We start from the raw sequence: 25,008 nt of genomic DNA on the forward strand, positions 1-25,008 counted from the left end.
ATGAGACCTCCATTAATGATGATCTCATTAGACATGTTATCATCCCATGAGATCAAACCAAAAGTAGATTCAAAAATGGAGGGAACCCCTAATATAGTAATTTTAAATCACGTATCAATTCTTTTCAAAACTACTCATTGAAATTTCAACGGGAAAAACATCAATAAAAAGAATCATGAAAATATTAATCAATTACAGTGAATTGTGAAAAATTACCGTGTTATCATTATCCTGCAATGAATTAGTTTACATTTGTATTATAAAGAGGCGATATGTATTTTCGTTTAATTTGAATACGTTGATAATATGTATATATAAAATTAGTTAATGCACAGATCATTAACGGAAGCCTTATCATTGCCAAATGTAAATCAATCAATAGCAAAAAACGTGTTTATGACTTATGAACACCGGCAAAACTATCAATGTCATCAAATTACATACACTGTAAATTCATTTCGTATGTATAGTTTCAATGACGATAGTTTTCAACGCAGACTTTCTACTTCTGTTAACGCACTTAATATGGAATATATAACATATATGTATGCACACAGGTTCAACGTATCGTAAAGAATGTATAAAATTTGAAAAACAAAGAGAAATTTCACTTACATATCCCTCGTTAACGTTGGCCATGTAAACTTCAAACTCCTGAGCAGCGTTCGATGGCAAATTCGGTATCTGTCCATCACTCATGGTGCGGAAATTCGGTCTGCAGTGGTCTAGTGGTGTGCACAGCGTGGCAGTAGTAAACAGAGTGTTTGACTCGACAGGTAGCAATTCAGTGCGGGCGCCAGGTGCGCCAAAAGGTGACTCAACTGCTGGTATATCGGCCTTCAGGCTACGTCACATAGTTCTCTGCCGTGTAGTTCTTGGTATTCGTGAGATGGTTCCGTATGATCTGATACTTTTTGGCCGAGTTGATGATTCATTTCGCAATAGTGATTTGGGGTTTCTGGTTTCCTAAGCTTGGAGTCGATTGTTGTTGGAGGGATATTCGCATTGGTGAATATTTAAAGGTTATGATTTGTTTCAATGGTGTTTTATTTAATTCCTTGGGATGTCTGGATGTGATGTGTTCTTCTCATTAATGTTATATGTCATTGATGCTACATATGTACCTACATATATAGTTCTGATTATTGTTATTTTAGAATAGTTGAACAATAAACAAAAAAAATCCCACTTCCGGTTCATTAAATTAAGTAATTTTTTTTTTATTTTTACTTAAAATCACTATTTTTATTATACACATTAAATATCAAGAAGCTTAAAACAATTTAAAAGGTCAAAATAAAATAATGAAAAAATAATGAAATATTGTTTTTAAAAAAAATACTACTTCCGGTTTACGAATTCTGACCAAAACCCTACCAGCTCTAAGTTAGTACATAAAGGATAGAAATATAAATTTTCAGCTTAATACATTCAGGGGTGCGGACAGAGTAGTGGGCACAACATTTTTGACCTTTCTACGAGGAAAAAAATCCCACTTCCGGTTCATTAAATTAAGTAATTTTATTTTTATTTTTACTTAAAATAACTATTTTTATTACACACATTAAATATCAAGAAGCTTAAAACAATTTAAAAGGTCAAAATAAAATAATGAAAAAATAATGAAATATTGTTTTTAAAAAAAATACTACTTCCGGTTTACGAATTTTGACCAAAACCCTACCAGCTCTAAGTTAGTACATAAAGGATAGAAATATAAATTTTCAGCTTAATACATTTAGGGGTGTGGACAGAGTAGTGGGCACAACATTTTCAACCTTTCTAAGTGAAAAAAATCCCACTTCCGGTTTATAAAATTTAATAGTTTTTTTTATTTTCTTCAAATTGCTACAAGAATTATACTTGAATTTTTTTGTGACGAACACACATGTTTAAGGGGTCGAAAAAAATAGTGGAAGAAAAATCGAACAAGAGTAAACTGCCACTTCCGGTTGACGGATGCTTACTAAATTTTATAAATAACTTGGTATTTAGCTTAAACTTTTAGATATGAAATTTCAGTTCAATAAACCAAAAGGTTCTTGAGAAAAACATAGAAACCTCGATTCTCTAGAGTAAAAGTACTACTTCCGGTTCAGATAGAAATTTTAAAAAAATATAAGATTATAAAAATTATTATTTCTACCATATTTAAAAAAATTCAGTCTGATTCAGTTTACGACGTGTCGATAAGAATTTCATTAACCGATACTAAGTTTCAGTTCGATAGGACTAACGGTGTTAAAAATATCCCCAAAATACACACACACACAGCCACACACACAGAAACACACACAGACACACACACAGACACACACACACACACACACACACACACACATTTTTTTCTAGATCATGAAAACGTGATCAGTGATCGATTCTGAGTTCGAATCAGTCAAAATCTCGAGTTCGAATTTTCGCATGATCACAAAACTTCATCTATTGTTACTACGTACATAGATAAAGTAAAAATTTACCTCATGTCGATAAGAATTTCAGTAACCGATACTAAGTTTCAGTTCGATAGGACTAACGGTGTCCAAAAAATCCTCAAAATACACAGACACACAGCCACACACACATTTTTTTCTAGATCATGAAAACGTGATCAGTAATCGATTCTGAGTTCGAATCAGTCACAATCTCGAGTTCGAATTTTCGCATGATCACAAAACTTCATCTATTGTTACTACATACATAGATAAAGTAAAAATTCGGATGTGACCAACCCAAGACTTAATCTGTATTTGAGGAATATAAGAAGGTTACAAAACAAAATTTGATATTTAAACATACATACACGCTCACACATACCGGCTATGAGAGCATTTTCGGTGCGAATTGAAATGTAGAGAAACTTACACAAGACAAACGTTCTACTTCCGGTTGTCGGATTTTGTAAGATTTTGTAACATATTATTCACATTAAATATCAAGAAAATAAAAATAAAAATTCTGGCCAAAACCTTATCAACTATAAGTTAGGACATAAAGAATATAAATATGAATTTTCAGCTTGATACGTTCCAGGGGTGAGGAAAAAATCGTGTGGTCAAAATATTTTTGACTTTTCTAAGAGAAAAAAAAATCCCACTTCCGGTTTATTAAATATAGTGTTTTTTTTTATTTTCATATAATTGATACGAGGATTATACTTGAATTTTCTTGGGAAGAGCACACACAAGGGGTCGAAAAAAATAGTGGAAGAAAAATCGAACAAGAGTAAACCGCCACTTCCGGTTGACTACGTATGTACAATGTCCATGAGTGGTTTGTCGCGTGAGTGATTTATCTATGAGTGTAATGGCCGTGAGCCAGTTGTCGCGTCAGTGATTTGTTGCTGAATTTCGTGCACGTAACGCCGTTGAGTGTGAAGTCCGTGAGTGATTTGTCGCGGAACCATACTACCTAGACATAGTAAAAAGGAAGAAATAGTTCAGAAGAATTAATAAATACGATAGAAGTTGATAAATAAGTATTCAAGCAGGAGATAGAAAAGCGAATTAAATATGTCCCTACGAATTTAATTGCTTTTGGTTTGCAATCTTTTATGATTACGATTAAGTCTTCTATGATAGAAAATAAATCGTTGCAATTTATAAGTCTCGTGAAGTCAATATTTATTTTTATGCTTTTATGTGTTTATTTTATGATTATAAACATTAATGAAAATCCTAGGTAATATTAAATTCAATTTCATCCTAATGAAAAATATATAAATACATAGCGATATGTATAAAGATTCTCAAAATATAATGGTAGATTTTTAACAAGAAATCTTCTAGTTTTTATTTTTGATTTATGAAAATGAATGACTTAAATACTAAATATTAACTGTAATATAAAGATTTCATATATTTTTCAACCTTTTGCTTGAAAATATCTTTCTTTAGTTTATTTTACAAATATAAAATATTTTACAAACTAAGCAAGATAAACAAATATAAAATAAAATAAATTGAATATTAAGCTTGCATTATATGTGCTTGGCTTTCAATTATTCTGCTAACAACTATGTGCATATTCTTAATATTGCAATAATATTTTATTGATGGCAATCATAGTGAGTGCAAATTATTTACTAGGTACAATTAAAACAAATGAAGGATTTTAACTAAAACCATCTATTATAAGCGTTCTGTCATAAACAATTTATGGCAGAAAGGTGTGATTGTATTGTCAATCTATTCAATTTATGGTATAGGTACTAGTGTTTTTACCCGGCCTCGCTCGGTATTTGTAATATAAACCGCTTAAGCATGGCCAATCTAATAGTAATCATTTTATTAAATTTATTTGAATAGTTTTATTTTATTTAAATTTATTTGAATATTCATTTGTTCGATTAAATTTATTTCAATATTCATTTGTTCGATGACGTCACGGATTTACGAACCAAAATTTCATATTTACTTATATACTTACAAAGTCTCTTTCGAAATTATATATTAGATATATGTATGTACAGTATAAACAATACAATATATACAGTTGAAACAATATGAATATTTATATGAAATTTAAGTGATCTTAAATCATTGAAACATATTTCATTTTGATTTAGTCACTGGATACCCCAGATTAAAACTATTAGTGTTAGTTAGGTACCGCGTGTTTGTGAGAGCGGATAAAAATGGAAAATAAATTATAAATTATCATTTCCCAGGGGGGGGGGGGAGCAAAATTTTTTTGGGAGCAAAAAGTAAAGAATGACTTTCTATCTTTCTGTATTATATTAAAAAATAAAATATGAATTTTAAATATTTCTTTTAATAATTTTTTTTATCAATAAAGATAATCTATATGTATATATAAAATTGAATGTCTGTTTGACTCTTTGTCTGTCTCGTATAGGCTCCTAAACCACTCAACCGATTGCGATAGAACTTTCAGGATTTTTTGTATGCATGTCCGGGAAGCTTACTGTGAAAAAAAACCTCTTAATAATAATATTCGTAATTACAATTTACCAACAGGGAAGTATGAAACGCCATTGTGTAGTCAAGGAAATGTGTTTGTTGGTAACTACGTTACCAGTTGGTTTATTACGACACGATGTTGAAGAGACGTTAGTTGAGTTAATTAGCTCCAACCATCACTTGAAACGGGAACGGGAACGGGAATTGCATGCCTTCTTCTGGCATTGCAACGCATGCCGGGTTCAGCTATTAGTAATATAATTTTAAAGGATAAATGAGTTTTACATACATATATCTTTCAAAGCAAGAAAAACAGCAAAATATATTTGGGAATTAACATTTTTTTTCTGGGAAAAATCATCATGTTCTAAAGAACCTGACAGTGACAGTTATTGACCAACAGTTCACCTGACAGTGTTCTAAAGAATTTTAATAGAATTTTAAGATAGTTTAGTATTTTAATTCAAATTCATAATAATACATTAAACAACGCGGATAGCCCCGTTCAAATCTAGGGGGGGGGGGGGGGGGAATCCGTAGGGAAAGTGTAATATCCTCCATTTAATACTAACCTATTATTATTTATACAGACCACTTGTATACTGATCGATGGATACTGGCCGCTTAATATAAATACTGACCTTTCATATTTAAATAATGACAAAAATAGACTAAAATAATTACAAGTAAAATACAAATCAATTTAATTTTTATATCGGCAGAATTTTTGGGTGTTAAGACCACATTGTGTATTTCACCATTCAAGTGTCACGTTGACATTTGCCGCACGTCGCTTGTTCGGTCGCTATCGAACGCAATAATACTTCAAAATCATGGATAAGTGGGTTCACGAAAAACTTTCTGCTTGTTTGGACTTTCCAGTACCTGATGATTTAGTCCAGTAAGTATTTTTCGTAATTAACATTTATTTTTTAATATAACATATGCGATATCTATTGCACAACTTAGAACGAAATCTCTTAAGTATTTTGATCAAAGGTTTACTTTTATTTTAGATATATATTGGCCATAGACAACGGACGTGACCTCGAAGAGTATTTAAAAACTTTATTAGACTTTGAAAATTCGCAACACCGAAATTTCGTGTCTGAATTATTACAAAGAAAAGGAATCAGTATGTACTTTAATATTCGTTAAGTTTACCCTTTCCTCCGGTTATTCATATTGTTTTCTCGTTTATATTTTTAAATTACATGAGCCCAAATATGATCTTGATCAAACTTAGTATTTATTATATGCTGCAGGCTTGCACATAGAGTCCAATCCAGTAGGTCCAGACCACCCTTAAAATGGAACGATATCTTTTTTAATTTTATTTGAAAAAAATGAATATACAAAGAAAAATAAAAATTCGTAAAAGTTTTATGTATCATGCAAATCTGTGCTAAGAGGTAAAAATAAAAATAAAAAGTTTATTTTAACACATTGATGCATACCCGGTCAACCATGTTTTATCATTTTTGGGGAATGGGAGGAGAGGTTTATATATAGTGAACTCTTTCATGTTATTATCTGCTGATTATCTGGTCTGGACCACTACTAGAGAAATATCATGTGTGCGCGTGCGCCTGTATGGCAATATTGTATTTGACTTACATACTTATAATGTACTAAAGTTTGTGGTTCTTAAATTTGTCAAGAGTACAATTTCTGTCATTTGTTATTTGGTAATTAGGCTAATATGTAAATAAGAAAATAATGTGAAAACTTATAAAATAATTTTAGTGCAAAGGATTCTTCTCTTAATAATTGTAGTGCAAAGCATAGTCTCTTTAAGTAGCGAATAGCTTGTTACAAGACAGTCGCCCTCTTTTAATACACATCTAATATATAATTTCGAAAGAGACTTTGCATGTAACTATGTATGTATGTATGTAGGTGACACGACAACTCGTTCACAGATTTTCCGTAAACCGAGGATGCGCTCCAGGCATTACGTATACGGCCATCTCTTTCTCACCCCGTCTATTCACCAAGATCTCGTTTACTATGCCATTACGTATGCAGCCATCTCTTTCACAGACCCTCTGTTCATCGATAACATACGGTCTGTGAAAGAGATGGCTGCAAACGTAATGGCATAGTAAACGAGATCTTGGTGAATAGACGGGGTGAGAAAGAGATGGCCGTATACGTAATGCCTGGAGCGCATCCTCGGTTTACGGAAAATCTGTGAACGAGTTGTCAGGTAACCATGTATGTAAGGTTTGGTTGGGAGCATCGAAAACAAATTAAAGTTTCTTAGACGACGATATCGTTGAATATTATTTTTTTTTATTCAAATAAATTTAATAAAACTACAAATGAATGTTTACTATTAGATTAGCAATGGCTAAGCTGTTTATTTTACAAAAACTGAGCGAAGCCGGGTAAAATCACTAGTTATCTACATATATTATAAACTATTATATAATTGATACTTACTTTATAGAACAACAAAACCAAAATAATGAGAATAATACTGGCAAATCTAAGAAAAAATTTAAAGCACTATCATTAGGTAGTGATGTTCCCGTTGAAAAAAATGAGAAATCCAAACCGGAAGACCCATCAGCTGGGAAAAAGAAGCCGAAGTTCGTCAATTTATATTCACAAGAGGGACAAAACAGGGAAATCGTTTTGTTGAAAGGTTTGTTTTAGAAAATAATTATTGATTAATTCATTTTTTTCTTTTGTTGTGATTGATTTTTTTTCTTCAATTTTTAGGGCGACATCATTGCGATTGCCAAGCTAGTAAACATAAACTAATAAATAATTGTTTAAATTGTGGAAGAATAATTTGCCAACAAGAGGGTTCTGGTCCTTGTTTATGCTGCGGAACTTTGGTAATCAATATTTAATATTTCACTCCTCTTCCTATTCTATATCCTTTTGAGTCTGCCATTGACAACATACTTTCACCTGATTCTGTCAACTATGTACTATGTATTGAATACTAATATATTATATTAGGGGACCGAAAAGTAATCAAAAAAATATTCCCAAATTCCCTGTCTGTGGAATTTTCCTATGCGACGAAGATGCTTCTGAACTATGGACCATGGACAGACAATCTTCAACGATAATTCCTCGATGGTTTGAAGAGGATTTGATTCCACCATTGATGTCAGGATATCATCATCTAATTTTTGAGCTCTTCTTTTCGTGCGATCTCCTTGATGTCATTATTCCCATTTTTAAATTGTTTATATCACCGATGACACTTGTTTAGTTTCAGAATATCCCCGTAAGTATCGGTGATTTTTTTCACTGCTTCGTTTGCCTTCATTACTTGGTCTAACATAAACAGCATAAAATGACGCAAGTGCCCTTCCTATATTATTAGTCTCGACATCCTTCCTCAGATAGAAATTTTTATTTTAAACAGAAACAATAAATTTACAACAATAACTTCAACATAATAACAAAACTTAAGTGTTTACTGGACCGTGTCTTGACACAATCTGACTGCGAAAGAGCTCATCGAAAGATTTTGATTACTTTTCGGTCCCCCTAATATATCTAATTTAAAATGTTTATAATGTACGTGAATATGAATGAATTGTGTACATCCGTCATTTCCTTTTAAGCTTTTATACCATTTACAACTATTCACCGATCTAGTGTGTTTCAAAATTATAAGTCTTTGTGTGTTTACTCAACAAATAATGTTGTATAGGTTTGTTCACCTGATGAGCAAAACGTACTCAATTCGTCATCGGGAAAATCTGCTACTTTATACAACAAATTGATGGATTTGAAACGTCCCAAGGGATGGGAAGCTGCTTTGGCTCAACGTAATCGTTTGCTCGAATATGACCGTACGAGGTAAGCGTATGTGTAATGTATTACATTGTGAAGATGACCCACGGAAGTATAAAAAAAATCATTTTATTGCAGTGAGCGTCGTACTCGTGTTACGGATGACGATAGTGACTATTTCAATAGCGGATCAGTTTGGCTGAGCAAACAGGAGAGAGCTAAATTGGAGAAATATCAACAATCGCTCAAAGATAAGAAGCACGCTTCTCGCTTACATCAAACGTTTACCCTCGATTTTGCTGGTATGCTTTAAATATGATACTATAATTATGCTATGCTTAAATACGATTATGGTTTGCTTTAAATACGATCCTGTAATTTAATGTAAAATTTATTTTTGCTTCAATGTATGATTTTATACTTTAGGTCGTCAAATCATCGAAGAGCAAAATTTTGTTGAAGTTGACGAAAATATTGTGAACGATATTACAAAATCTTCAGGTAATTCCAGTCGGGATAAAAATTGGTCGTTGTCCGATCAAAAAATTAATAAAGACGACTTCGATATACATCCTGGTTATATTGGTCCACCTCCGATGGTATTTATTCATATATAAAAGCAGAATATTGAATTTAATGTTTATTTGACTTTTATTAAATATTTTTATTTTTATTTAGTTTGATTCTTCTGTGAAAAGTGAATATGATGGAAGAATTTTGCAGAAACATATAATAGAAGGAATACAGCGGGTACAAGACGCTCCATTGCAAGAAATTGGAGATAAAGCTGTGTGTCTTTCTATGCATCAACCTTGGGCTTCTCTTCTCATTGCTGGAATTAAAATGTTAGTTAGAAAATAGTACACAGTTTGAGATTTAAAATAATGATTATTTTTAATGTGTTTTTAGGCATGAAGGAAGAAGCTGGTATACGTCACATCGTGGACGATTATGGATTGCCTCAACGGTTCAGCCTCCCGATAATGAAACTATAAAAACGATGGAAAATATGTACAATGTATTATATCCAGGTACATTTTTTTTTTGTATTATTTTTAATTCAAGTATAATATTTGTGAATAAGCTGATTTAATTTATTTTGTATTTACAGATAAAACTTTAATATTTCCAAAGCATTATTCTACAGGATGTTTGCTCGGTTGTGTAACTGTTGACGATTGCTTAGCTCAAGAGGAATATCAACAAATGTATGTATTATACTTACACATATTATAATATATCAATGTTATATTATTTGTATTGAAATTGTGTAATTTCATTTTAGTTATCCCGGAGGTGAAAGTGAAAGTCCATATGTATTTATTTGTTCCAATCCTATGGAATTAAAGTTAAAATTTCCAATCAAAGGAAAGCATAAGATTTGTAAGAAAATGGTGTAAAAATAATTTTGCTTGATTGCCTATCATATGGATTATTAAATTTTGCTGTATATATTTTTAGATTCTTTGGAACCTAAAATTCATCAGGCTGCTATGAAATCATTGCAAAAAATGATCAAGATTGAAGCTCGTGTATAAACCCTTAAAATATTTACTTATTTCTACATGTTTATTATAAAAAAAATAACGTGATATAAGTTATTAATTTTCTTTCTTTTTTGCAATCCCTCATTTTTACAAACCTCCTTTACGTTTCACTTACTATTATTAATTGGATCAATATATTTTCATTGTGTGAATTAAATTATTTACATTTGAATGCAAATATACAACCAATTGAACAACATCCAAATGCTGGATTATAAAGAAATATATATTCCTAAAAACAGAACCCAATGAAATGTATGAAAATTTTTTATTAACAATACAGGTGATCTTTATATACATTTGGTTTTTCTTATATATTAAAACATATTTTTTATTTTCAAGCATTCATTACTCATCATTTCACAAAGCATTCACACATCATAGTAAATATGTTAGTATAAATAAATAGTTAAATGTATACATAATATATTTAAATAATATTTATGACCTTTATTTTTTATTTCAAATGCGGTCATCATAATGAGTTACAAAATTAATAAAAAAATATTTATTTTTAGTTTTGGAACAAATGTACATATTCACATACCTTTCTAAGTAAATTTAATTTGTTCATTTAAAATTTGAATTTGTAACTCAATATGTAATAAATAACTTAGAATCTATTGCACAGTTTAAAATTCAGTAAATAATAAATAAATAATAAATTAATAGAACTTGTTTTTACAGCATTCATGTCTGGTAATAATGGAGAAAGTTTAATTATTCACTATTTTAAACTTATTTACTATATAGAAAGCTATTCAGGATACGATTTTTGAAAATAAGGTACTTTGAGAGTTACAACACTTCCGCGATCACAAATTTTTACACATATTTGGTTTGATGGTTAAATTTTTTGATTCATGCTAGATTACGTTTCCTTTTTTTGATTTAATTGTGGAAAAAAAGCTTCTATTGGCAGTATCGGATCATCTGTCGCTATGGTGAAGTAGTTAGGAACCTTCCTTGAGTTTGGTGAAACTGATTTAAATAGACCGGGTGTGTTATATTCTTTACTGGATGCTAGTGTGAGATCGGAAACTCTTTGTGATTGGTCATCTTGTGAGCTTTCGACCACCTCTTCGCTGCTAGATTGCTTACGGTCATCTTTGGCTATTTTCATGATAGCCGTTTCCGATGTGAATTTCTCCGTGCTGGCTTCGGTCTTATCTTCTAACACTTCATTGACTGATTCTACTAGGGTTGGTGTTGATGTAGTTGTTGTAACTTCTGAAGCTGCTAGATCTGTTGGTTCAGTTGCGTTCACTTTGCTCGATAGCCTCTTCCTAACACCTACACTGGGTCTCTTCAGATTGGCGTAAGTGTTGATAGTCTTTTGCGGCACGTTTTCGGTTATATTAAATGCTGATGTTTCTACTGTGGTTGGTGCGCGAAGTCTATTTGGGTCTCGTCTTATACTTGTTCTTGATTTTGTTATTGGTTTTAATATAACTTCGTTTTCTTGTGCTGTTTCGGCTTCGGAATCATCGCCGTTAATTATACCACGATGACGAGGATCTTTGGGTGTGAATTTTTTTCTGGGAATTTCTGTAGATGTGCTTACTTCGGGTGCCACTTTGCCTTCATACTGTTCTTTAAAACTAGGGAATCTAGACCTATTTGGGAATCTTATCCTAGCTGCACTAGTTTCGCTAGAAACTATAGGTTTGTCCGTTGAAGTTGTGGAGTATTGGTTAAGACGGTTCCTATAATCTTTTACACTGAAACGAGGTCTGGTGCCTTCAAATTTTCCCGGTTTCATCTTAATACGCTTATTATTGGAACTTTCTGAAGTAGTAGTTATTGTGCTTTCTTCAGCTGTAGCTGTCGTTGTCTCTTGAACTTTTACTGCACTAATTTTCCCATCTATTCTAGTATTTCCTCTGTTTCCAGACCTCAAATCAGTAAATTGTTCGTTTCTCGTGGTTTGGCTCGTTTCAATATTAAAATTTGGATAGTTTTCAATATCTAAACTCGACAGTGGAGTATGTTCAGTGCTTACTTCACTTGGAGCAGTGTTGTATTGTTCTTCACTAGTTAGTTGAGCTACTGATGCTGAACTCTCTTCATTTCGCAACTTTTGAGCTGAATATTTATGTTCGAAAGTGTGAATCGATATGTCGCTTGTCGGCGTATCTTTTTCATCTTGTTTGTGTGAATAGTCAGGAGTTTCTTTGGTGCTTTCGTAAGTTGCGTGTAGTTTTTTGTTCGGTGATCGATTCGAATGGTTGTCCTTAGCGATCTTCATAATCGACGATTGTTTGTCGCTGCTTTCGGATTGTATTCTATATCCTCTTTGAGTGGTAGTCTCAGATAAATCCTCGAAGTCCAAAGAAGACAGTGTTGTCACTCGCACCCTGCTGTGCAACCTAGGACGTAAAGTTACAGGGGATGTGGGTATTATTGTGGGTTGAGCACTGCTCGTCAGTTCTGGTTGGCTGGTCGGTTTTGTAGTCAATCTTGATCTATAAGCTGGAAGACGAATTTTCGGTCTGACTGGTTTCGTTACACTTTCAATACTCGGAGGCATAGTTGTACCTATAGTTCTGAATCTGTGACTCTTTACTGGTGGTTCAGTCGCTGATTCTTCCCTGGTTTCTTCAGTCGTTGATGATACTTTTATTGGTCTCCTTCTACGTGCTTTATTCCTTTTCCTTAGTATACTATCATCCCAATTATTGACATTCGCTGGAGTCGTAGTGACGACAGGTCTTTTGAAGTGCTTATTTGGAGGAATCGTTGGGAATTCGTGCACTAGGAGATCGTTCTCGGTTCCATGCTGTTCTTTATAAGTTTCAAATCTAGTCGTAACCTCTTCTTCAACATCACTAGCAGTTGAACTTTCGTAACTTGGTCTGTATCTCGATGGTTTCCTTTGTTTGTTTACTGCATGTTGATGAGTAGTTACTTCTACGTAAGGTGTTGGAGTTGTTGTTATTTTTGGTTTTTCGTCAACAAACGAGATATTGAAAGGTGTGGCAAGGTCATAGGCTTCATCTCCTATCAGTTTCTCATCATTTTCCACATCGTTTTCAAATTTGTTCTTGTCGCTTTCTTCAATAGTGGAGTATATTGTTGAAAAATCCTGTTCGTTAGAACCAGTTGGAGAGAAGGATACTGGAATTATCCTATCGTCGTAATTTGGAGATACGTTAAAATTGGGCAGCGATGGTTTTAAACCTACCGTTGCTGCTTTATAAGGATTTACAGGGTTGACCCAAGTGTGGAGAGTGGGTTGGGTATTGGTCTCTCCTGAAGATCCCCAATTTTCAGTTACTTCATAGCTGCCTTTGTACGATTCTTTTGTCGTTTCCAACGTGTTCTTAGGGAATTTTGATCCGAAGATATCGTGCCCAGTCGAAGTCGGGAAAAAATTGTTCGACTCGAATACACTGTATTTAGTTGGTGGTTTCCCGTGGAATGCGTGATAGTTCTCTTTTTTTACAACATTTTCTACTTTTGTCTGCTGTGTATTGTACGAGCTAGGTGTCGTATAAGGCGGTGGCAGTTGAACTAGAAGATTTTCCGGTATTGAGTTAGTACTCTGCGAATCAAACGGATCAATTGTCGATAAAGAAGATGACGTGTCGAAGAAAGAAGTAATCTCCGGTCGTCTTGTGGGTAAATTTGTATTGTAAGTCGGATGCTCACTCTGTTTTGTCTTTGTAACGAGTGGTTTCAATATTTCTGGAGCATTTTGTTGTTTGCTCAGTGGATCTGGTGGACTCGGTATGAAGTTTCCTTTGAAATTAACTGAAGGTTTCGCTTCTGCTTTGTTGCTTTGGGTATACAGAGAAAATTTTGGCGGTGGCACTAGGTTGATAGTAAAGTCTGTTTTTACTCCTTGGAAGTTTGATTGCTGTTGAACGCTTGCTGAATGTTTTTGCTCTTGTTGCTGTTGCTGTTTTTGTTGTTGCTGCAGTTGCTGTTTTTGTTGCTGCTGCTGTTGCTGTTGCTGTTTTTGTTGCTGCTGTTGTTTTTGTTGTTGCTGCTGTTGTTGTTGTTGCTGCTGTTGTTGTTTTTGTTGTTGCTGCTGTTGTTGCAGTTGTAACTGTTGATGTAGTTGCTGCTGTAGTTGTATTTGTTGTTGTTGTATTTGTTGTTGTTGTTGTTGTTGTTGTGGTGCTTTAGTCTTCGCCGCCGCCGTCGATGACAAGACTACAAATGGTTCTGTAGATACTAATGGCTTCGATGTAGTTGTAGAAAAGTTGATCTTGCTTGAGAGGGTTGGCTCTCGCGCTTTAATCGATGCATGTCCAAAAGAACTGAAACTACCTGAAATGTTAAGAGAAGAGATTACTGAGCATTAATTAAAATTAATACAGCATTAAATATAAAAAAAATCTATAATATACCTAAAATGCTTGAAGGTATAGGCCCAAAGGGTTCTTCTTTGATTCCAAACTGTTGGAAATGTGTACTGAATGCAGGCTTATAGGTCACAGCAGCTACGTTCTGTACTGTGGGGTGCTTGGACTTGGTCTGAGTCAAGAGCGAATCTTGAGGATTCACATAGTTTTGATGGTGATGAATCACAGTATTATATTTAGAAAAGTTTTCAGAAGGCCTTGGGAAGACTTCTTTGGGTCGCTGATACGGATCAAACGGTTTCTTCATGGAGCTTTGATACGACTGAATCGGCTGGTGGTAGTGGTTCGAAGATAACTGTTGATACACGTGTGATTGAGCTTGATTATGCTTCAGCCTCTTGCCCAACATACTGCTATGTCCTGGAATTTTGTTGTACATCGGCCTGTGGGTCAAGTGGGGCTGTTGCTGATGTTTCAAAAACATGCCGTCGTATTGGAAACCCGGTTTGTAAGCACTCACTCCCGGTCCGGTCGGTAGCGAGAACGGGTTCATGTAACCCTTCACAGGTGAGTTGAAATTCATACTGCCCTGTGGGTACACGGTGGTCTTGTAAGACTGAGCTATAGACGTTAACTTATTCGCGTCTCTCGTCACTATAGGTCTGGTCGAGGTGCTCATGATTCCGTTGCTGAATATCTCCGTGGTGAACGGTGATACTCCGACGATATGAGGCGATATGATCTTGGTCTCGACGACGGCCGGACCAGTGAGGATCTTCTGGCCTATGCTATGAGCGAAGTTGTACGAGGCGAGGTTGTCCGATGACACTATGGGTCTCCATCCTCCCTTCGACAAAGGTGAGCCCTGAAAATCAAGGTAAAGTCTTAGGTAAATATACTAAAGAAACACAAAGAACCATAAAATATAGTGCTTTTGAATGTTATGCTTCAAGTTTAACTTCAAATAGGAGAGATGTTACAGTAATTGACCGACCTTTATTATGGAAAATACCGTTATTAAAAACCGCGTTGCTCTTTTTATAACGATGCCTTTGAAACTTAAAAATCCAAATGGCTGAATACTATATATACAGACCGGCCAATAACAGTCACTTTTTAATTATCATGATATTAATGTTGTCAACTTACCGAAGACAGATAAATAGAACGTGAATTTTCGTCATTTCGTTGCGCGTTTACACTCGTATAAATTAATAATAAATAAATAACCACAGCCATATAATATCCTGAAAAAAAAAAAACATAATATTAATTCTTTTTTTTATTTCACTTTTACTGAATAAGTAAATATTTATGAGTCGAATGTACATAAATACCTGAAGGAATGTAAGTCCCCGCCGATTTCATATTTGGCAGTTGATCGAATCAATTCAGTCTAAATTATTGACCTGTAAATGACAGAAAAGAATACTGAATATATGTATATGCATATGTATGATATTATTACAATTACATGAAATTTGCATGTGCATATAGAAGTATAGTTTCGTTGTTGTTTTATATTATAAATATTGTAGATCAATATCACAGATGGTATGCGACGGTCCACTAAATTCACAGAAATAGTTTTAAAACATTAGCATAAGTGATAAAGATATATCAAAATTGAGGAAACGACTTAGTAATTTGTATTCACCAGAGTGTGAATGTTGATTATTTGATTCCAGCGTATTTAATTTCCTAGGAAAAATACAAATTTTTGCAGTTTTTCTCTCGTTGAATATTGTATGGAAGCATTTTTTCTTTGTATTATATTTGTTTTATTTTAAATTTTAATTCTCAAACACTATTAACATATTAGTCTGCCATTTTGTTTGAGAATTGGGTTTGGAATATATCTTTGCGTTGCTGTCTCTTTTTTTTGTATGAAAATAATCAAGTTGAAATTTTCATTTCGTTTCCGATTTAAGATCAAATTGTATACATCTATGTATAATATAATGTGAACATCCGGGATTTATTAGAAATAAATTTGAATAATTTACAATCGACACGATTCCGCATAAATCGCATTAATTTTGACCGATTGTAAATCGTGGAAATCAACCTTAATTCACCGTTGCGTTAAAGATGAAAGTAATAAATCGTATTGTCGGTACTTCATCAATTAAAAACGGCCGTAAAATCGTCCCAAATATCCAAAGTGTCACTTTTACATATATACTATGCGAGTGAGTACTTTCTATCAAAATCCAAAACGTTTCTCGTTTGATGCAGGTTTATTATGTTATATCCGGATACTTGAAAAAGCACTTCTCGCTTTTATTATATGGGAAATTTTTGTAGTCGGTTAATGTATAAATATAATACATACATACATACATACGTAGTTTCGTGTAGAAGATATCGCTGAAACGGTGTTAATGTTATGAATTCTTCTTACTTTCTCGTCATGTCTCATCGCGTACACGATTCGAACGTTTCGTGAATAGATTTTCATTATTAAAAAATAAAAAGAAAATTATTTAAATTCGTCCAGTACGGCATTGCAGGGAGGGCACTCGAATCGTGCTCCGAAAGTTAACGGTTCAATTCCAAAAACAATTATTTTCATCGACTTACAAGACATTTATATACGACGTGATTTGAATAATATTTATAATACTTCATGCTTTTCAAAATTTGTTGGGTTGGATCCTTTTTACATCAACGAAATTATATGCATATTAATTCATTTTTTATGTTGTGAGATTTACCGATAACAAATGTTTTACAGTCACTAAGTACTTTTGATCAATCGAATGATAGAGGGTACTTAATTACAATACTATATTTTTTATTAAGGTAATTATATGTAGATCTTACAGATTTTTGTTTTTATGACTATTCGTATCATGATCGTAATGACGGCCATTGTTTTGTTTTTATTTATTTTTTGCCGGTTCTTAGAAAATTTTAAGAATTTCAATGATTTAATGATTTAAATGACATTTTTTAATCATATGCCTGTCGTTGAAGATTCCCAACATAAGAAACCTGTGTTAAAAACGCGTTATATAATATTTGGCTGTAGTTTCAATCCCTCAATAATTTTTACCTGAGCAGATTTTTAAGCTAGATTTTACTGTTGAAAATTTCAAGGACGCCAATGCAAAACGCAACCAACCTTGCACTATTTCAATAATTTTATGATGTCATTGTTTTATAAACAGTGCTCGCAATGCGTAGCAGATTATCTTAAAACATTTTTTGTGTATTTCCGCAACTACGAAAGATTGCATTGAAAAGCGTATCCTTCAACAAATTACAAATATGAATAGATTAATTGATTTCCATACATGTATGTATATGTATGTACGTACGTTCACAGGGATTTAATATAATTCTAGTTTCGTATTATAATTATCTACGCCACTTTTTATCGGCATCTCAACGCATATTTATGTGTGCGGTTCGGCGGACCGCAAATGCAATTTCATCACGTGGAATCATGTTTAATATTATAATATTATAATATATTACAATCAAATCTAAATAACAGCACGACCCGAAAATATAAGAATACGAGAGCTTTCACTGCAACATCCTGCAACTTGTCACGTGCAATTCATCGATCGGAGACACGTAGCACTTTCATTTCCTCGATACAACAATGCGACGATGAGTACGATTTGAAAGTCTAGCATTGCTTTTTTTCGTATTTAACATATCGTTATGTTCATATTATATTCGTATAGGGTGTGTAGACTGTATTGGTCGACCGGATTTTCACCAGGATGTATCTTGACGACTCCTAGATAAGGTTCAAATGTGACTTTCCATTGTGAAATTATTCGAATCGATTAAAAGTTGTCTGTGATAGTATCAGAAACTATTTTATACTTGTACTGATGTGAAATTTAAAATGGTGTGCTATTCTGGGTACGATATTTAAACCGTTTTTGTTTTATTTTTAATGAAATATGCATACAAACAATATCAAGACTGATTTTGCTATATTTTGTTGTCAATCAATAATATCATCAAAGGTGTGACATCAAGTTACACCTCTAGGCAGCACAATTTTATCGTCTGCTGGAATGAAACATGGCAAAACATACATATGTATGTTCTAATTCGAAACAACTCGATCATGAATACGATGCTGAAATTTGTCCTCGTGGAATATTTGGTGGAATTTAAGTCGTTGAAATTATATCATGTTTTAGGTCTCTGAATCTGAAGATATGTATGTATATCTTAAATTTACGCTTATTTAATAACTAGCCGGGTTAGTCAGCAATGCTCGGCGTTGCTCGGTCAGATGATAGTTGTGAAGAAAACTCTTCAAAGGGCTCTGACGCCTTTCAAAACCTAGTTAATAGTTAAAATAGTTTAAAAAAATACTGATTTAGTGATTTTAAAGTGTAAATAAATAAATTTCAGTGATAATAATTTTTCGAATGAATGGAATTTGTTGAATGATGAAATAATTTATTTAATGTATTCAATGTTGAATAATTTGTTTTTCATGTAATACAAACTAATGTATATTTTTTTATGTGAGTGTACATTATATTTATGAATATAAATATGGTCAAAATTAAAGTTCAATTAATAGATTTTTTAAAAATTCAAATGCAATGAACACATTATTAAAAAGATTAAAATAAATTATTCGAAAATAGGAATACATGTAGTATGTAACAAATTTGGAACCAAAATTGAGTCACAGTCGGATTTTTTTAATGACTCCACATATGTACATATGTATTTATATGACGAGTGAGAATGCATACTTTTATGTGTATTTTTATTAAGGAATTCGCATACTCATACATCCTGACATTCACTTTAAGTTTGAATATAACATTTTCGACTATAGCAACAAATAATATGTTTTATAATATACGCAATACCTGTTCTTCAAATCGTTTTTCAACATTTCAGTCATACTTTGGGGAAAACCTAAGCATAAATATGCGGCTTGTATTATATTAGCTTTTCCCGTGGGATCTTCAAGTGCTTTTGAACCTGTCGTTAATTATGCTCTAAACATCTCGGATAGTGCTAAGCTTTCATTACTGCCGATGACCAAAGAAAATTACTCAGTAATTGGTCGGTGGTGAGGTGAAAGCGTTACCATCTTACCACACGTACATACATATAAGATGCTAACTAACAGTTAGCAATTTACCAACTAATGAATCGTCTTCGGCACGCGCCAGAACCCTCACCATTACAATTTATTTACCTAAATGAGAATAACAATTCGCCAATGCATTCGAAAACGTTCGATCGAATGTTACGTACATACAACATCCCGTCTTGCAAATTTACTGCTTCCGGTGAGCGTTAATCTATCGAACCAGTTGGCCAAACAGATTATGCAGTCGACTTGCATGTATCTATCTCAGAGAGAGTGCATATTTCGATATTTGTGGGTGAAAAATTGTCGTGGCAATCGACCGTGACTGGTGAATTGTTGATGTTCGTTAGTTATGCCCTAATAAAGGCCCATGATAAATGAACTATGAATGTTTTAGTGAGATGATTTAGTTTTTAAGCCGAGATGCATGTGTGCCACAAGGCCGCAGTTTCGACCTGAATTATTCCAGTTTCATGGCGAATTCATCTGCATCGATTGTAAATATGCATACTTAATGGTAAGGAGAAAATCTAAATCAGTGAAACCAGTATCGTTTCTCTCGACCAATGATAACATTGGTCCATTTGCGTTCCTGTTAGTATGTTCAAAAGTGAAAATTGATTGATTATTCGACTTTATTCAGACTGGAATATTCAAAGTTGAATTTAATTTTAACCCCTTTCCAGCATCATTTCAATTTATATCAATATTTTCCGTTATTTTTTAATGAAATATACCCTCTATTATGTGTAACAATTGATTTTGGTTATACATACTTTTTGTTATATTTATAAATCTCAATTTCCAAAATTTTAATTATTCAAAAATGACGTAATAGACTACTATAATCTGCTTTATTTTTATTATACGCAAATATATTATTATGTATGTATATAAGTTGGATTTAAATATGTGATTGTTTTTGATAATTATTTAATGCTCTATATATGAATGTATGATTGCAAATATCTAAACATTCTAAATGAAAATTATTCTACATTTTGAAATAAAAATCATCAGCGGAAAGATCAAAACATAAAAATTTTACGCATGATCGATAGTATAATATAAGCAAACTTTTTTGTAATACATTTTTTTTGATATTTGCAAAATGTACTTGCTTACAAAACAATAATAACAACTATAATTATAAATTATAGTCGAAAATTTGCAAGTTTTGCCCAACGCTCGAGTGGAGCTTTCGTTATAACGAAACGAAGTCATAGAATTTTAAATAAAATAGTGTAGCAATTGATTTTGAAACCAATACTCGTTGTTCAAACTTCGTATAAGCTTTCAAAATAATATAATCAAAATTATACGTTCGACCGATGAGTGTTAACGAAATTGAATACGCTCTTATTACTGTTAACACTTATCGGTCGCACTGGTCGATTTTTTTTATATGGATATTTTTTATTGCAGAATTCGATCCGCATATAAATAATAATGTGGCGTTATCGATTAACGACTCGGATGAAAAAAAGCATTACTTTCACTCGGATATGGAGCGAGCATAATGGACGAAGATGACTTCTGTAAAAAGCTGCACCTATCAGCGACGTCGCAATAAATCATCGGTCAATTATACGTACGTATCGTATGATTAGATAGTTGCATTCGGTGATAAAATAAATACATATTAAAAATAGAGAAGGTGAGAGTGAACGAATTAGTACGGCGTATTGTACTAAATACGTAGTTCTTTCTTTCGCTCTTTTTGTTCGGTTTGTTTCTACTTTTTTTGTGCCGTTTGAATTTCGACGATTTTTGATTAAATTGAGCATGAAACTTGGCAATTTGACGACCCGGTTCTGTTTTCTTCACTTTTCACCGTTTTTGTACTATTCGATTGAAGCGCAACTGACGTTCATTGACAATGAAAATGATGAAGTGAATAAAAACAATAGGCATACACAATGTCAATAGAATTTGTGTTTAAAAAAAATCTATTCAGTTTACGCCGACGTTTTCTTTTCATTGATAAACATTCATCGATTTACTCTCCGTACAAATTTTACAGAAAATTATTTTTATATTACGTATAGATATATTATTTTGAATATGAAATATCATATTCCATTTTTATTATCTTTATTTATGTTAAATTTAATACTTAAAAATGTCGGCATAGCTAAGAAAAGTCGGCATAGCCGATAGACTCAATTTTCCCATGATGCCATTATCAGGTTGCCCTTGAGCTACATATCTATGGTATTAAAATTGTACATATTGTTGCGTAGAGGTGGGTTCAGGATCCAAGTGAAAGGCCCAAGCCAATTCACAGCCTTTATTCAACGATTCGAGAGGGCCACACGATACCACCGATCACCCCAGAATACTTGATCTGCCGTGTGTACCTCCTTATAAAGGACAAATTGTCCAGCATATCATTCCCGATCCGTTGGCATTCGAACGAATTGTCTAGGCACGTAGTTCTCCCCGCACTCGCCCCGTTCTGTGAGAACCCCAACGTATTCTTTGTTCGGGCGCTTACTGAGTCCCGTTAGCCTAATCCGGGGTTTCTATTGTTCACCCACGAATGCACTTAGATAGTGAATATTTTCTCCCATGTTCCCATGTTACAATATTTAAATTTTGACATCATATTCAAATGGTGGTGACATAGTGGGAAGGATGATTTTTGCCAATTTGATGAGGAACTGTTTCAACAACGAAATGAGATAAATTGGCAAACTCTATTAGGAAACGATCGACTTGGAGTCACAAATATCCAAATCTGGCCAGCACCGTTAAAGAAAGACTCGGAGTAAACTATTTTCAATCGAGGTCAACCCATGGGATCGAACCCAGCAACCTTTCGGTGGTTTAAATTGGCGCGATCACTAAGCTATGCTGCTGGCTAACTTGAAAACTTTTAAAAAGGATTTTTCGATCAATTTTTTTTAAAGTTCAAATAAATGCCGTATATATTCGACCTTTCGAGAAAGTCGAATAAAATGTTAACTTAAAATGTTTTCTTTTATCCTTGCACTCGTATCATGATTATAACGTCTGACGACTCTTATATATAGAGCCTCTTCCTCTTGTTCCTTAGAAGCTCCCAAAACAACGATGCCATGCGATTCGTTTTAAATTATTAGTTACTTTTATTTGTACTGCTTTTTTATTTATTGCTGCTATTAAATCGTTCATTATAAATTGTAAACAGGAAGATATGTATGAAATGGATAAATTTATTTTATCAGATTTGAAGTAAATAAAAAAATGAATTAAAATAAACTAGTGCATACTCAAAACAAATTTAATTATCGCTTTCAAAATGCAAATAATTTAAAAAAAGAGAATTAAACCCGTTCATGCCGTTTATATTCTTAAATTTAATATTTTATTAAAATTACATATTTTTACCATAAAAACATCTTATGAATATTGCAAATACGATCTCGCAAAAGTGTATCAAACGAATTCAGATGAAAACGAGCGTTTAATTAATTCAGGTGAAAATAATAATTTACTATGAAAAACTCAAAACGTGTTACGCAAAAATTATGACTGTAATTAATTAACACCGAAACGCATTAATACAAAAAAATCATCATACATTCCTTTGTATTATTTGTATGCATATACATATCAAATGCACTTTCGCTAGTTTACACTGTTTACACACCACTGTTAGAAAGCATTCGTTTCTAGCGTTGGTACGCATATGAATAATCTCTGAATAGTTCATTCGTTTAATTGGGTCATTTGTCGTGTTTATCATTCGGGTCATATTTTCGTGCAGTAAAGTTTGTGGTCGAGTGATAGAAAAATGCACGGAATTCGGGGGTTGGGTCCGCGTTCGCCAGTGTAAACGGACCTTTAGTCGCACGCTCAATAATGATAGAAATGTGCATGTGAAATGCAATATGAGTTGAACAACACTTTCACTGCGAAATCAATTACATTACAATTGACATTTTCTATTTTTATTCAGATTATTATCGTACGTAATTTCTATAATAATGATACGCGATTTAATGTTGATTTGTCATTATGTTATTTCATTGGATCGATCTTGTGGGAGATTCCGGATATTGTTAATGACCTTTTTGTATTTTATACTTTATTACTGTCATTCCAGTTGTGTTGTTTAAATATTGTTTATTGAGCTTGAGATATGGCATAAAGAATTCCAAAACTTAAATATTACAATTGCAAGATAAAGTTTGAATAAGATCATACTAAGAGAGGATAAATGGCAACAATAGTAAAATTTTATTAATAATATTTGGATATGATTTCATGTCACATCACGTTGGACATATGATGTCGAAAATGGAGACAATATTAACTATCAAGCATTGAAGAAAAAAGAGAAAGAAGTAGATGGATTGTTTCATGACAGATCGTATGTTAAGGACGGTTGATTTCAAAGGGAAATGATGAATCATTGCTGAAAGATATTTTATTTTGAATTATACACATATAATATAAAATTAGTTATTTCAGCTGTGATATTCTATTATTTGTATTCAATATACAAAGAATATACTTTGGTCATTTCTAAAGTAAGTTCATTTAGGATTTGATTCCAGTTTTTTCAGAATTATATCATAGCTGAATAAAAAATTGTAAGTTGATTTGTTTGTTTTAAAAATTTTCTCCAATTACAACCCCACTACTCTGAGTTTTCCATTCTTTCTCGTTTACTTCCTCATCTTATTATTTATTATTATTATTATCATTATAACATAGTTATATCATTCATTTGTATTATCTATATATTATTTATATATACGATGGGGATCGGACTATTCTCCCCATCGTCTTGGAATAAAAAGTTATTATTATTATTATTATTCTTATAGAGATGAGAGGCTTATATGGATCACATATTTAATTTTAATATTCATAAAATGCTAGAAGAATGGACGATATATGGACGAAATAAGTGCTAAAATGCTACCCAAGACAATATAGAAAGGTGTAAGAAAGGCTACAGAGGAGATAAGGGGATGATATTAGAAAAATGTGTGGGATGAGATGAATGAAAGTCGTTCCAAACAGAGACGAATGGAAGCATGTTCGAGAAGATGGATCTAGAAGTGGATGGAGAATAGCTGTAAATGATGATGATTTATAAAATATACATTCTTATTCTACATACATATTTGTATCATATTCTACTATATATTCGTCTGTTTGTTTGTTTGTTTATCCGCTATACGAATCTATAGTTTTTAATTTAGTAATACTATACATATGTAATATTCAGATCATATTATTTTTATTCTAGCACTTAAAATTAATAAATATCATGCAAAATTATTTTTTTATGTATCTAATTTAAATGTACCAGCTATACTTATGTATATATGTACTCGTAATTGGCTTAAATATTTTTAAAAATATGTATGTAATTTAGGTACCCG

The 25,008-nt window shown here is 32.7% G+C and overlaps 3 protein-coding genes across 8 annotated transcripts in view; 1 reads left to right on the forward strand and 2 right to left on the reverse strand.

Moving 5' to 3' along the window:
- Positions 1-756, reverse strand: part of LOC143921440 (phospholipid phosphatase 2-like) — a 63,430-nt gene extending 62,674 nt beyond the window's left edge. The window contains exon 1 of the mRNA XM_077444752.1: positions 616-756. Coding sequence (XP_077300878.1) covers positions 616-699 — 84 coding nt within the window. The 5' untranslated portion in view covers positions 700-756. The remainder of the gene's footprint in view (positions 1-615) is intronic.
- On the forward strand, positions 748-10,570 carry LOC143921439 (activating signal cointegrator 1). 6 transcript variants are annotated; one of them, XM_077444747.1, is made up of 13 exons: positions 748-1,022; positions 5,642-5,820; positions 5,936-6,054; positions 7,372-7,569; positions 7,647-7,765; positions 8,599-8,747; positions 8,820-8,983; positions 9,108-9,280; positions 9,360-9,526; positions 9,591-9,712; positions 9,793-9,889; positions 9,967-10,064; positions 10,143-10,570. In XM_077444747.1, exons 2-13 carry the CDS (start codon positions 5,753-5,755, stop codon positions 10,217-10,219), a joined length of 1,551 nt encoding a protein of 516 aa, XP_077300873.1. In that variant the 5' UTR covers positions 748-1,022; positions 5,642-5,752; the 3' UTR covers positions 10,220-10,570. The 6 variants fall into 6 exon arrangements, with proteins under 6 accessions (XP_077300873.1, XP_077300875.1, XP_077300876.1 ...); XM_077444749.1 differs by having other exon boundaries at positions 748-1,008; XM_077444750.1 differs by having other exon boundaries at positions 748-897.
- A 529-nt stretch (positions 10,571-11,099) lies between these two features.
- Positions 11,100-25,008, reverse strand: part of LOC143921613 (uncharacterized) — a 32,990-nt gene continuing 19,081 nt past the window's right edge. The window contains exons 2-5 of the mRNA XM_077444965.1: positions 15,876-15,947; positions 15,688-15,785; positions 14,584-15,403; positions 11,100-14,503 (exon numbers count right to left, since the gene is read on the reverse strand). Of these exons, the coding sequence (XP_077301091.1) occupies positions 11,100-14,503; positions 14,584-15,403; positions 15,688-15,785; positions 15,876-15,906 (4,353 nt within the window). The 5' untranslated portion in view covers positions 15,907-15,947. The remainder of the gene's footprint in view (positions 14,504-14,583; positions 15,404-15,687; positions 15,786-15,875; positions 15,948-25,008) is intronic.

This window comes from Arctopsyche grandis, chromosome 13 (assembly GCF_051622035.1).
Source record: "Arctopsyche grandis isolate Sample6627 chromosome 13, ASM5162203v2, whole genome shotgun sequence".
Taxonomy (NCBI): Eukaryota; Metazoa; Arthropoda; class Insecta; order Trichoptera; family Hydropsychidae; genus Arctopsyche; species Arctopsyche grandis.